The 13,505-nt window shown below is 42.8% G+C and overlaps 1 protein-coding gene and 1 non-coding gene across 2 annotated transcripts; one reads left to right on the forward strand and one right to left on the reverse strand.

Annotated features, from left to right (window-relative positions):
• The first annotated feature begins 373 nt into the window (after window positions 1-373).
• On the forward strand, window positions 374-563 carry LOC127492499 (U2 spliceosomal RNA). The gene has a single exon (XR_007922028.1). It is a non-coding gene; the product is annotated as a U2 spliceosomal RNA (small nuclear RNA).
• Window positions 564-4,523: 3,960 nt separating this feature from the next.
• On the reverse strand, window positions 4,524-5,459 carry ORYCUNV1R1654 (vomeronasal 1 receptor oryCunV1R1654). The gene has a single exon (NM_001167334.1). It carries the CDS (start codon window positions 5,457-5,459, stop codon window positions 4,524-4,526), a length of 936 nt encoding a protein of 311 aa, NP_001160806.1.
• Window positions 5,460-13,505: the final 8,046 nt, after the last annotated feature.

Here is a 13,505-nt window from a genome sequence, read left to right on the forward strand (position 1 = left end):
TAAATTTGTTGAACATTATTATCTTATTAAGATTTATTAATTTGAAAGCAAAGTTAAAGAGGAGAGACAGGAAAAGAGAGCTCTTCCATCTGCTGGTTCACTCTCCAGATGGCCACAACAGCCAGGGCTGGAGAAGGCTTCAGCCAGGAGCTTCATCTGGGTTTCCCACACGGGTAGCAGTGACCCAAGCATGGGAACCATGTTTCGATGTGTTCCCAGGGGCATTAGGAGGAAGCTGAGTAGGAAGTGAAAGTAGCTGGGGTATGCACCAGTGCCCATACATGATGCCAGCATCACAGGTGGAGGTGGCGTTATCTGTTACACCGTAACATGGGCCCCTTAATTATATTTTAATGACTATAATATCTGCTCTATCACTTCTCGGCCTTTTGGCTAAGATCAAGTGTAGCATCTGCTCTATGGTGATGTCTTCTCCCTAGTTCTGACTGGTGATCCATTCCTTTCTCCCATGTATTGATTCTAACCAGAATTTTATTTTCATCCTTGTAAAAATGATTGGCTTAATTTCTCTGTCAGTTTTTGAAAGTAGAAGCTCAGATAACCATCTGGGGACTGCTCTTTGTTGGAATACCATTTTTTTTTTATTTTTTTATTTTTTTTTATTTTTTTTTGACAGGCAGAGTGGACAGTGAGAGAGAGAGACAGAGAGAAAGGTCTTCCTTTGCCGTTGGTTCACCCTCCAATGGCCGCCGCGGCCGGCGCGCTGCGGCCGGCGCACCGCGCTGATCCGATGGCAGGAGCCAGGAGCCAGGTGCTTTTCCTGGTCTCCCATGGGGTGCAGGGCCCAAGCACCTGGGCCATCCTCCACTGCACTCCCTGGCCACAGCAGAGGGCTGGCCTGGAAGAGGGGCAACCGGGACAGAATCCGGCGCCCCGACCGGGACTAGAACCCGGTGTGCCGGCGCCGCTAGGCGGAGGATTAGCCTAGTGAGCCGCGGCGCCGGCCTGGAATACCATTTGATATTATCTATTTTCTTCTATGCAGTGCTTAGGCATCACACAAATTGTGACATAGGTTTGCCATTTCAGGTCATTTACACAATTTCTATGATTTCCCTTGGGATTGTTAGACTGCTGTGTTTTTTAGAAATGCACAGATTCATTCACAAATGTTTGAGGCTTCTCAGGATTCCTTTAGTTACTGATAGCAATTTGATTACCTTGCAGTTAAAGATCTCACTTGTGTTAGTCAGACTCTGAGACTTAGAGATGGCTGCAGGACCAGAACATGGCCTATTACCACAACTACACATCTCATCCCAGGTTAGGTGTCACAGTTGTAAGTGAATGATATCAATACATTGGCACATGCTGCAGCAGCTCTATGTGTCAGATGACAACAGTGACTATGGGGCTAAAATTTCCTTAAAAGTAAACAAAATGAGCATTTTAGTGGTTGCCTCCTACTTGCTGCCAAAGATCAAAGAGGTCATTTTATATCTGATGAGAATATTGAGTGATGAGACAGTGGTGCAGTGGGTAGGTGTGATAATGAAAACCCAGGTGTGCTTTTTCTTGTACCTAAAGCAGGTCAGCGAGTGCTGGACCTCATGGTGTTCATGCATCATCTCAACTCCTGTTTCACTCACGCTGCAGATGGGAGAACAGCTGTGCCCTTGCCTCCTTCCTTTGTATTTGAGCTCTGTCACTCACAGGGCCACAAGCCCCTGCTCTGGGTCCTGTGACTGGGTCAATTCCCCAGTGTTTCCTATGCCCCTTTCTTGTCCTTCTATCCTGTGTATATCCTCAGATCACATCTCCATCTTGAAAACTCACATGTGTTTAGTCACTTAAAGTTTGTAACTCAGGACAAGCTCTAGTTATTATGCATCTGATTTGAATTGGACACTTGGGTTTACCCAATAGTTGTTGTAGGGTTGTTACCTATTTTTTACATGTCAACATGCAACAACATAAGTAGTTTAACAGAAAAAACCCTGAACTCCTGGAGAGCACATCTTGTAGACAATCATTAATCATTTTGAGGTCAAAGTATTTACTCATCAAAGAAATGATAGTTATTAATGAACAATTTTTAATATTTAAGATATCCAGATTTCATGCAATTTCCATGTACAGATTCAGGAAAATCATGATAATTTCCACCCTATCCTCTCTCCCACCTCTCCTTCTATCCTTCTTCCCTCTCCCTCTCCTATTCTCATTCTTAATTTTTACAAATATCTACTTTACGTTAACTCTCTACTTACAAGCCAACAATACACTTAATAAAGACTTCAACAAGTAGTATGAAGAAAAAACCACTGTTCCTCAAAGTCAAGACAAGGGCTATGAGAAATTATTCAATCTCCAAGTGTAAATTTCACTCCTATAGATGACATTTTAGGTACTGTATTGGTTATTCCAGATCAGGGAAATCATAAGGTATTTGCCTTTTTGGGACTGGATTATTTCACTAAGAATTGTAGTTTCCAGGTTATCCATTTTGTTGCAAATAACAGGATTTCATGTTTTTTTTTTTTACTGCTGTGTAGTATTTCATAGTGTGTATGTATCATAATTTCTTTATCCAGTCTTCAGTTGATAGACATCTGGGTTGAGCTGCAGTGAACATAGGGGTGCAGAGAACTCTTTAATACGCTGATTTATTTTCATTCGGTTAAATTTTCAGGGGTGGGATGGTTGGGTCATTCACCATTGGCTATACCAGTTTACATTCTCACCAGCAGTGCATTAGGCTACCTTTCCCACCACATCCTTGCCAGCCTTATTTGTTTGTTGATGTCTGTATGACAGGCATTTTAAATGGGGTGAAATGAAAAATCTCGTTGTGCTTGTATTTCCCTAATGGCTAGTGATCCTGAGCATTTTTTATGTGTCTTTTGGCCATTTGAGTTTTGCCTCTTGAAAAAATACTTACTTAATACCTTTACCCATTTCTTGGCTGGATTGTTGTGTTGTTGAAGTTGAGTTTCTTGAGCTCTTCATAGATTCTGGATATTAATCCTTTTTCAATTGGCATGTTGGCAAATATTTTCTCCCATTCTCTCAGTTGATTCTTCACTTTGCTGAGTATTTCTACAGTGCAGAAGCTTCTTAGTTTGATGTAATCCCATTTGTTAATTTTGACTTTGACTGCCTTTACCTCTGTGGTCTTTTCCAATCAGGACATTGGCATAGGAAAAGACTTAAGAGTTTCTCCAGTGTTCTCTAGTAATCTGATGGTAGCAGGTTGTAGATTTAGGTCTTTGATTCACTTTGAGTGGACTTTTGTGTAAGGTGGAGGTCCTGCTTCATTTTTCTGCATGTGGAAATCCAGTTTTCCCAGCACGATTTGTTGAAGAGACAGTCCTTGGTCCAGGGAATAGTTTTAGCTCCTTGTTTGAATATAAGTTGGGTGTAGATGCTGGATTGATACCTGGCGTTTCTGTTCTGTTCCATTGGTCTATGCAGCTGTTTTATTTTAACTAGTACCAGGCTGTTTGAATTATAACTTCCTTGTAGTAAGTCTCGAAATTTGGTGTTGTGATGCCTGTGGCTTTGTCTTTGCTGTATAAGATTGCTTTAGCTATCCAGGGTCTCTTGTGTTTTCATATGAATTTTACCATTGGTTTTTCTAGATCTAAGAGGAATGTCATTGGTATTGTGATTGGGGTTACATTGAATCTGTAAATTGCTTTTGGCAGTATGCACACTTTGATCATACTGTTTCCTCTGTGCTTTGAGCCCTGGACTCTGGAGCTTGTGATACACTGAGAGGCTGAGCACACCTCACAGTCATAGATGGGTGCTGAGCCCCTGTCAGTCCTCCAGCCAGGCTCAACATCAGTGGGGAATGTGGATTTTTTTTTCATCTGGTAAAATCCCTGGATCACATGTGTGCAGAATACCAGCACGACCCTGCTTGTTTCACAATCATGTTGGGCATTTACAAGAGTTTCTGCAGCTGGGACTAACATTGGAAAGGCTGCCTCTCCCCATCTGTTGCCAGATGAGTGCATGGGAACTGCTGTGATTGCCTGTGCTGACAAGATGGCTACTGTCCCTCTCCCTGGAGCAGCTGCTACCTACTTAGGTCCAATGGCACCCACCCTCTGGCAGCTGGTTGATGTACGCTGTTGTTAGGGTCATGGGAAGAGAGAGATGTGCCCCTATTCTTCTCTGCTGGTTGAGTAAGAACCCTGTTCCCCTCAGGGTTGTGGACTGGACTCCAATTGGAGTCTGCTGTGTCACTGCAGCTGTAACTACAGTGGCCTGGGCTGCTGCACTCTGATCTCATCTTGATCTCCAGAGCTGGTGCTTTCTCTAGCTCAGGGCTACTGGGTTCATTTGTTTTGTCCATGCTTGTTGCGGTGCCTGTGCAGCCTGCACAGAGATCCACAGCATTGCTCTTCCTTCCACAGAATCTACACTGTAGTTGTCCCTCCAACTATCCCATGAGAATGCACAGTCTCCACTTTTTTAAAAACCATTTTCTCCTATCCTAGAAAAGGCTGCCCTGTTCCTATTCCACTTTCTTGGAATCAGCAATTAATGAAAAATTAAACACTTACATGCCTTTCCAACATGGATTTGAAAAACTGGATCATTCGCTTTTCACTACTGATGAACAACAAAGGTCCAATGGTGGCATAGCCATTGCCCACCAACATCTGGATGCACAGGCGAACTGGGTTGCTATTCCACCACATCCCTGAGAAGGAGTACACAATGCAGTCCATCAAGTACAGGAACACAAAGAGGCTCATGAGCAGCAGGACAGTGCGGGTGGCCCTGTGCTCTGGGGAGGCTCTTGCAGAGAATCTCATGCTGTGAAGGTGCTGGGACCGCCTCTTGTGCTTGCACAGGAAGTTCACCATGTACCCACTTGAGACGGCCATGAGCCCTATTAAGGAGGCATCCCGGAAGATCCCCAGTATAGAAAATGTGTGCCTGGGTATGTGGCTCAGTGACCAGAGAGAACAGGATTGAGTGACAAACATAAGACCATGGAATGTATCATTCGGAGTAGCAACAGTTGAGATCAAGAAACGAGCACGACTGGACAAATTGAAGAGCCATAGGAGGAGAAATCCACACATGTTGTGCTGTGAGGATGTGAGCTTGAATTTTGCTAAACAGGAGCTCCTGGGGCTGAGAGTGATGGCCTGAAGGACACTCAGCAGGCAGGTGGTGCTCAGGGAGAGGCCCCGCATCACCTGGTGCAAGTAGATGACAACTTTACATGTGATGTCATCCCATAAGTCGTGAGACTCAAAAACATCTGCGACTATAACCCATACAGTGATCAGCATCACCAGGTGAATGAGGGCCAGGTGCCCAATGGCCAGATCTGTAGGCCTGGGCCTGTGCTTGAGAAAGAACCACAGGATGTGGAAGAGAAGAAGGAAGGCATTGACTGTGATCCCAAAGCTGACTTCCAAGAAAAAGGCATTCCTGACAGCAATGAGATTGGAAAGTATACTGTTTTTAATCATCTCTTTGGGGGAAGAAAGAAGATGTAGTAAATGTCTGAGGATAAAATAAAAATGTTGTTATCAGAAATACTATATTATTGATCGTTCTCAACCACAAGATGTATGGATCATTCCCAGTGTACACTTGTTGCCTGCAGCCCCAGTCACGCTCTCCTGGAAGCCACTCTGTTCCGAGCTGCACAGTTGGCATTCATGATCATCTACTATGTCCCACTGCTGGCCTTCTGCAGGACCTGGACCATGAAATTGTCATTATGTGAAAATTGTTGAGTTTTACCTTATTTTTACTTTTTCAAAGTAAATGGCAATGAGTTTTTGTCTTTGAAGCTATAAAATCCTGATAATTTTCTGGCTACTTAGTAAGAACTCTAATTTTTGGTGAATTCAAATGAAGACCACACAAAGAATAAGTGTCCATGGTATACCCATGTTATTTTATCTTACTGTTAGGTTTATTTTGGTTTATTTCTCGATAAACACTTTGAATACATAAGAAACCAAATCTTGGTTAGTATAGATTCTGAATTTAATCTAAGATCCTACTTAAACTAAATGTGTGACCTTGAGCTGTTACTTACTGTGTGTCACTTATTAGAGATTGTGTGCAAGGGTATTTGATAAATGTATGGACAGGCATAGTGCCTAGGGAACAAGTGTCTGCATGGAAACTGCAGCCATTGCTGTCCCTGAGAGGTTTTCCTCAAGAGCCCACCTTGAGAGAGAGCCATCCTCTCATAATTTGCCAGCTCCATCCCTGCCTGTAGGAGTAGGGTCATGAACACCACAGTAGCAGGCAACTCAACAACCTCTGTTGCACAGTTGCTTCCCTTTCCAGTACTGGCTTGTGGAAACCTCAGTGAATATGTTCATAGTCAAGTAGACAGATGATTTCTTTCTACAGAAAGGATGATGGGACACTTCGTCTGCCTGTGGTTCTGCACAGGGGCCTGAGCACTGGTCTTCCCCATGGCTGGAAGTTCATGTGAATGAAGTATTAATTTTATGCTGGAGAACTTGGTTCTGACTAAAAATGGATTATGTTCTAATTCAGCATTACTATTAACTTTGTTTCAAACCTTATAAACATGAGGCATATCATATTTTTTAAATTGGCAGCAGCTAATAAAAGGAAATCTTATGAAAGAAAGTTCTGAGAGTTCTCTCTTGGACAGATCACACCATCATAGAGGAAGGAAAGGCCAACTGGGCAAGTAGGAGAACGAGAAATAAAATAAGAAATGTCCATGAGAAAGGAGTACTTCATTGAAAACTCACCACCAGGAGTTCATAGAACTGATCCTTGAAGGCTGATTTTCCTTGAGGAGCAAATTAACAATGTGCCATCTTGACCAAAGATGCAATCACGTGTGACATTGCACATTTCCCCAATGGTACATATGTGGGCAGTCCTGATACATGGCACCATCAGCTGGGCCAGACCCAGTGGACAGGAGAGAACTGACAGTGGTAACAGGAGAAGGAAAACCCTCAGCAGACCCCAGTACAAGCTTTGTACTTACAACCTGGGGATAGACAAACGGGGTGAGGGAACTATAAGGGCTGTATCTGTTCTGTCACCTGGAGCATAAGCATCGCCATGCATCTCTCTTAGGATTGATGTGATGGATAAATACTAGAGTTTATTACCTGCATGTTGTTAAGATGCCTTGGATACATGACAGCATACTTTGGTCATTACCATATAGGTCATTTTCTCCATCATTGTGAAAACATACGCTAACCAGTGGGTGACAGTGACCATACGTAGTGCATGGCTGTTAGTGACTGTGGGTGTACTTAACAGCACTTTGTTTTAGTGACAGCTTCAGCTGGAGAATGAGAAAGAGATCTGTGGAGAAACAGCTGACATTAGTAAGCACAGGCAAAGCTGACACTGCCTGAATTTCAACGGAACGAAGAAAAACCTTGAGAAATAATTAGGTAAATGAATGGCAGCTCTTCCCAGTAAAACTCTGGGTGGGTTTATATATTGGCCATGCAAGGTGAAATAATTGTAAAGTAAACTTCAAGGCACTGGCTTACCCTTGAGTATTTATGACACCATTATTTTTATGTGCAATCTGACCAAATCAGGAGCAGAGTAATTATTATATTTCAAAGCATAGAAAAATCAGAGGGTTTATTCACTAAAGAAATCCAGTGTCACAAATACCAGCCTGACAGTCCACTGAGAGTCGGCTTCCTTGATCAGCACAGGAAGAGGGAAGAGCAGCCTGATGTCCTGTCAGCACAGACGTCATTGTCATTCCTGATCACACCGTATTCTTCAGTATTTTCCTAGGAAGAGATTATTTCACACTAAGAAATGCATGGTAGATAGGTACAGGCTCATTGTATCTTACGTATTCAGTACATAAGGCTAAGGAGAAGAAAGCACAAGTCCAAGCATAGACATCATATAAGAAATGTATTGTAAACTTCCTCCTGGCTGAAGGGATCTGAAATATTTATAACCAATGAAACACGGAAAGGCTCTGTTTTAGATGACTCTTTAACAATTCCAGAGAGATTATTCTCCTGAAATTTTGGGATAGGAAGGATAAAATCCCATCACCATCTCTTCATTTTCCTTTTCAGTATAATTTCAGCCTCATTTACCCATTCTCTAGTTTGGAGTTTGCTCACTGTCTGAGAGCTGACTTCATCAACTTGAAAATTGTGAAACAGAAGCCTGGACAAGAAATGACTTCTTGAGGAAAATCTGGTAGACATTGTGTAGGCAGAGGAGGGTTTCTTAATGCATTGTTTGAGCAAAGATCCAAAATCCTTCTAAAGGTTGAAGTCATTTTTTAAAATTTATTTTTATTTCTATTTTTTTTTGACAGGCAGAGTGGACAGTGAGAGAGAGAGAGAGACAGAGAGAAAGGTCTTCCTTTGCCATTGGTTCAACCTCCAATGGTCACTGCGGCCGGCATGCTGCGGCCGGCACACCGCACTGATCCGATGGCAGGAGCCAGGTACTTATCCTGGTCTCCAATGGGGTGCAGGGCCCAAGCACTTGGGCCATCCTCCACTTCACTCCCTGGCCACAGCAGAGAGCTGGCCTGGAAGAGGGGCAACCGGGACAGAATCCGGCACCCTGACCGGGACTAGAACCTGGTGTGCCGGCGCCGCAAGGCAGAGGATTAGCCTAGTGAGCCATGGCGCTGGCAAGTTGAAGTCATTTTTAAAAGCAAACCTTAAAAGGTAGTCTAAAATGACAGTAATATTTATGAAGATGAACACATAAAGCTGATGAGCTTGAATGAAAATGTGAGAGTTCAACTCTTCCTCTCCCAGATAAATTTGTTTATGAATGAGTGCAGTTTCAGGCTAATGTTAGTAGAACATCTGTGCTTTCAGAGTTGACATACCTAGCAAATCAGTCTTTTCATCCAAAGAAATGAATGGGAAACTAAAGTTGATTAGTGGACTGTTTTAGTTTGGTAATCCAAAAAGTCAATTTGTTAATAGAAAAGACCAAATATCCTGAGAAGACTGTCTCCTTGTTGTGTTACACAGAGAACACGCCTGAGCTCTGGAGCACTGTTAGAGCCCACGTCTCTTCTGAGGCAGTCACAAACCTCCTTGTAGTCTTCATTTTTTCCTGCCTAGCAACCCAACTGCCCTGATTTCCCATCTCTGCAATAAAGAGCCACTTACCAGGAGGACAGCTGGGGGATTCCATACACCTGAGAGGAACCTGCAGGGTTTTAAGGAAAAGACTCCATGTGCTCATCTCTCTGTGGATATCATTCTGGTGACAGCACGAAGCTGAACATGGAGTCCCCAGTGGAACACGTCACCTGTTCTGTTTTCCTTTATTAACTGCTGGATAATAGGAATCTTGGGAGAGCTGTGCTCAAAACTTTCCTCTGAGTTCCCTGACACTTTTGTGAAGGTCCAAAGGGGCCCACCCTCTAGACAACACCACGTCCACCCATTTTCATCCTGAGAACACCTTATTCCAAACCCACCCCGCAGTTTGCGGTGCCTGTACTGTATGCCAAGAGACCATGATTCCCAGAGTCTGAGGGTCTTCTTGCTGCAGTGGGATGGTTGGTGGTCTCAACATCCACTCACACATACACAGCTCCTGGTATGCAAGTAGCATTAGTTGTATGTCCCACAATGTCCAAACTTAGTTTCAAGTTTCAAACTGTTTTAGATTAAACAGGAAATAAAAATCTCTTATGGCCATGTCCTTCAGGGCCCATTTCATTCTTTTCATTCTTGAGTGATCCCTGCAGTGTCCCTGTGTTTGATACAAATCCTCAGCCCCTGCCTGGTGATGGTCCAGACCCTTCAGGAGATGGAGCTCACACCTGAGCACAAGGCAGGGACCCGTGCACTCTGTGGCTGATGCACTGAGAAATCCATGACCTCAGCCTCAGGACAAGAAAAATGAGGCCTGAGGGATGATGGGGCAGTGTGGTGGGAGCCAGGATTTCCTGGCATTGGAGGAACCCAGGCTCCTCTGATTGTTCTCCTGAAGCAGAGATGTCACACAATTTGATCTGGAGCAGTGCTCTGTTCATTTTATAAAATTATTTGGGAAGCAAACCACCTAGAGGAGAAAAGGTTCTGTCTTTGAAGCATTTCAATGAGAAGAAATTAAAATTCCCAGGAAAACATATACATACCCAGCTCGACTACCAAGAATACTAGTAAAACATTGAATACAAATGCTGTGGGCACTCCAAGCATCCATCAGTAGCCTGGGCTACTGAGTGATGCATTATCCAGAGAGAAGAGGAGAGACAGAGAGCTCCCATCCATTGGTTCACTCCCCAAATGGCTGCAAAGGTTTGGGAAGAGCCAATCTGAATCTAAGAGCCCGGTGCATTAGCAGGGAGCTAGATCAGAAGTGGAGCAACTGGTCTTGAACCAGTGCCCATATGGGATGGCGGATTTGCAGATGGAGCCTAACTCTTCATGGCAAGTGCCAGCCCCACACACACGTTTTCTTTATCCTTTAATCTTTTAAGGGACACTTACGTTATTCCCCTATTGTGGCTGTTGTGAGACCGGTATAATAAACACAATTGTGCAGATGTCTCTTCCCCAGAGTGGCTTCATTTCCTTTGTATATGACCACTGTGGTATTGCTGGGGCGTATGGCAGTTCAAGTTTTTAGAGGGACCTCCATACTATTTTTGACAGTGGCTGAACAGTTATTCTCCTTTCCCCACACCCATACCAGCTCTAGTTGCCATTTTACTTTTTAAACCAGCGGTGTAGCAGGAGTGAGGTGCTGTCTAAGTGTGGTTTTGATTTACGTTTCCCAGTTGAAGAGGAATGTGCAGCATTTCCATGAACCTGGAAACACATATGTCCTGCTTTGAAAAATTTTTCTAGAGATACTGTCCTTTTTAAAATTGGGTTGTTTTGCTACTGTATTTCAGACACTATGGTTATCAGCTCCTTGTTATGTGTATACCTTGGGAATCTTTTCTCTCATTCCGTAGGTTGACTCTTTACTCTTTTGAGTGTTTCCTTTGTGGTCTGAAAGCTTTTAGTTTGATGAAATATTATTGTCTAGTTTTGCTATTGTTTCTCATTCCTCTAGGGTCTGATAGTTTTGGCTGAAATCCGTGCGTTGTTTTTTCATAATGTAAATTACTGTGAACTTTCTGAACACCCCTTCTAAAACTGTTTGAAGCATCCCTGTACACATTTTTGAACGTGTTTTCCATTCCCCTGAGTATCCACCTGGGAGTGGAAACATTGGGTCATATATTATACTTCACTGTTGGACAATTTGGGAAACTCTTGGACTGTTTCACAGGGCAGCTGCATTTGCAATCTTCACAACCATATCAAAGATTCAATTTGCTCACCTCCTTAAAGAGCATTTGCCTCTTCCATATTTTCTTGTAGTGTCAGGAATTGTAAACAGGCATACCTTGTGCTTTTCATGTACAATTTTCTCATGCTTAAGGCTATTGAGCATTTTTTATGAGATTACTGACCCTTTTGGATTTTTTTGTATATTTTTTCCCAAAGAAACTTTTTCCTTATGGAATACAAAATTCATTCATTTCATAAGTACAACTTTAGAAATACAGTGATTCTTCCTATCATACCCACCTTCCCACCTACACTCCAACCCCTCCTCTTCCCTCGGCTATTCCCAGTCCCATTCTCCACTAAGGTCCATTTTCAGTTAACTTTATATGCAGAAGACAAGCTCTATGCCAGGTAAAGTGTTCAGCAACTTGCGCAAGGAATAAAAAACTGTTCAACAGTCAAGACAAGGGCTGTTTAATGTCATTGCATCTTGAAATTTATTTCACTATTTTTTTTCTTTTTGAGAAACTTAGTTCACTTTAAAAAAGCATTGAAGAATGATAAATTTTTGTGAGCACTTCACGGGGCTGGCACTATTGCACACTGGGCTCTATCTCTATCAGTATCTCTTTCAAGTCTATCAAATCTTTTTAAAAAAGTAAGTATGTAGGAATGTATACAGAACTATATCACTTTACAGTTACAAACTTCATAAATTACAGCTTCAGAAACATAGTGATTCTTCCCACCAAGCCCGCCCTCCCACCCACCTATACTCCCAGCCCTCTTCCTCCTCCCTCTCTTATTTTTTACTGAGATCTATTTTCAATGACTTTATACACACATGTTTAACTCTATGTTAAGAGTTTAGGGGCCAGAAGTGTGGTGTATTGGATAAAGCCATGGGCTGTAGTGCCAGCATCCCATATGGGTGCCAGTTCAAGTCACAGCTGGTCCACTTCCAATCGAGCGCTATGCTATGGCCGGAGAAATCAGCGGATGATGGCCCAAGTCCTTGAGCCCCAACACCCATGTGGGAGACTGGTTCCTGGCTTCAGATCTGTGCAGTTCTGGCCATTGTGGTCAATTAGGGAGTGAACCAGTGGATAGAAGACCTGTCTATCTTTCTCTGCCTCTCCTTCTCCTCCTTTGGCTTTATTTTTCTTACATAAGAATGCTTTAAAATAAATAATTCTTTAAATAAAGTTCAACAAATAGTATGAGGAAAAAACCTGTTCCTCAAAAGTCAAGGCAAGGGCTGTTCCAGTCATTGCTTCTCAAAGTGTCATTTTTACTTCTACAGGTTTCTTTTTTGTCACTCTATTAGTTACCACAGGTCAGGGAGAAAGTATGGTGTTTGTCCCTTTGGCATTTTATTAGGTATATAGTTTTCCAGATTCATTCATTTTGTTGCAAATGACAAGACTGCATGTTTTAGCACTGTGTAGTATTCTGTGGTGTACCTATCCCATAATTTATTTATCCATCTTCAGTTGTTGAGCATTTTGGTTGATTCCATCCATATTTTGGCTATAGTGAATTTGACTGCAATAATCATGGTAGTACTGTAACACCTCAATATGCTGATTTCATTCCTCTTGGGTAAATTGCCAGGAGTGGGATGGCAGGACAGTATGGTAGGTCCATATTCAGATTTCTGAGTTACCTACATGCTGTCTTTCGCAGTGGCTGCACCAGGTTACATTGCCACCAGGAGTGGAGTAGCATGCAGTTTCCTCACATCCTTGCCAGCATTTGTCATTTGTTGATTTCTGTATGAAAGCCGTTCTAACTGGGGTGAGGTGAAGCCTCATTGTGGCTTAGATTCGCATTTCCGTTATGTGTCTGTTGGCCATTTGGATTTCCTCTTTTGAAAAATGTCTGTTTAAGCACTCTGGCCTCAGAATCAGCCCTTAAGGCATGCGGATCTGGCTGAAAAGCCCATGAGAGTATTTCAGGCATGGAAAGCCAAGACACTCTGGCAAAAATAAAAATGACCTAAATGAAAGATCTCCATGAATGAGATCCCAGTGGAAAGAACAGGTCATCAAAGAAGGAGGTACCTTTCTCTGAAGGGAGGAGAGAACTTCCACTTTGATTACGACCTTGTCTAAATATGATCAGAGTCGGTGAACTCAAAAGGCTTCCACAGCCTTGGCAACTCATGACAAGGGCTTAGGGTGATTACTGATGCCATAAACAAGAGTGTCAATTTGTTAAGTCAACGAGAGTCACTGTGCACTTACTCCTCATGTA

This window comes from Oryctolagus cuniculus, chromosome 10 (assembly GCF_964237555.1).
Source record: "Oryctolagus cuniculus chromosome 10, mOryCun1.1, whole genome shotgun sequence".
Taxonomy (NCBI): Eukaryota; Metazoa; Chordata; class Mammalia; order Lagomorpha; family Leporidae; genus Oryctolagus; species Oryctolagus cuniculus.

Bases quoted from the DNA above. Each gene is read 5' to 3' on its own strand.
- ORYCUNV1R1654 (NM_001167334.1), bottom strand. From the start codon at position 5,459: ATGATTAAAAACAGTATACTTTCCAATCTCATTGCTGTCAGGAATGCC.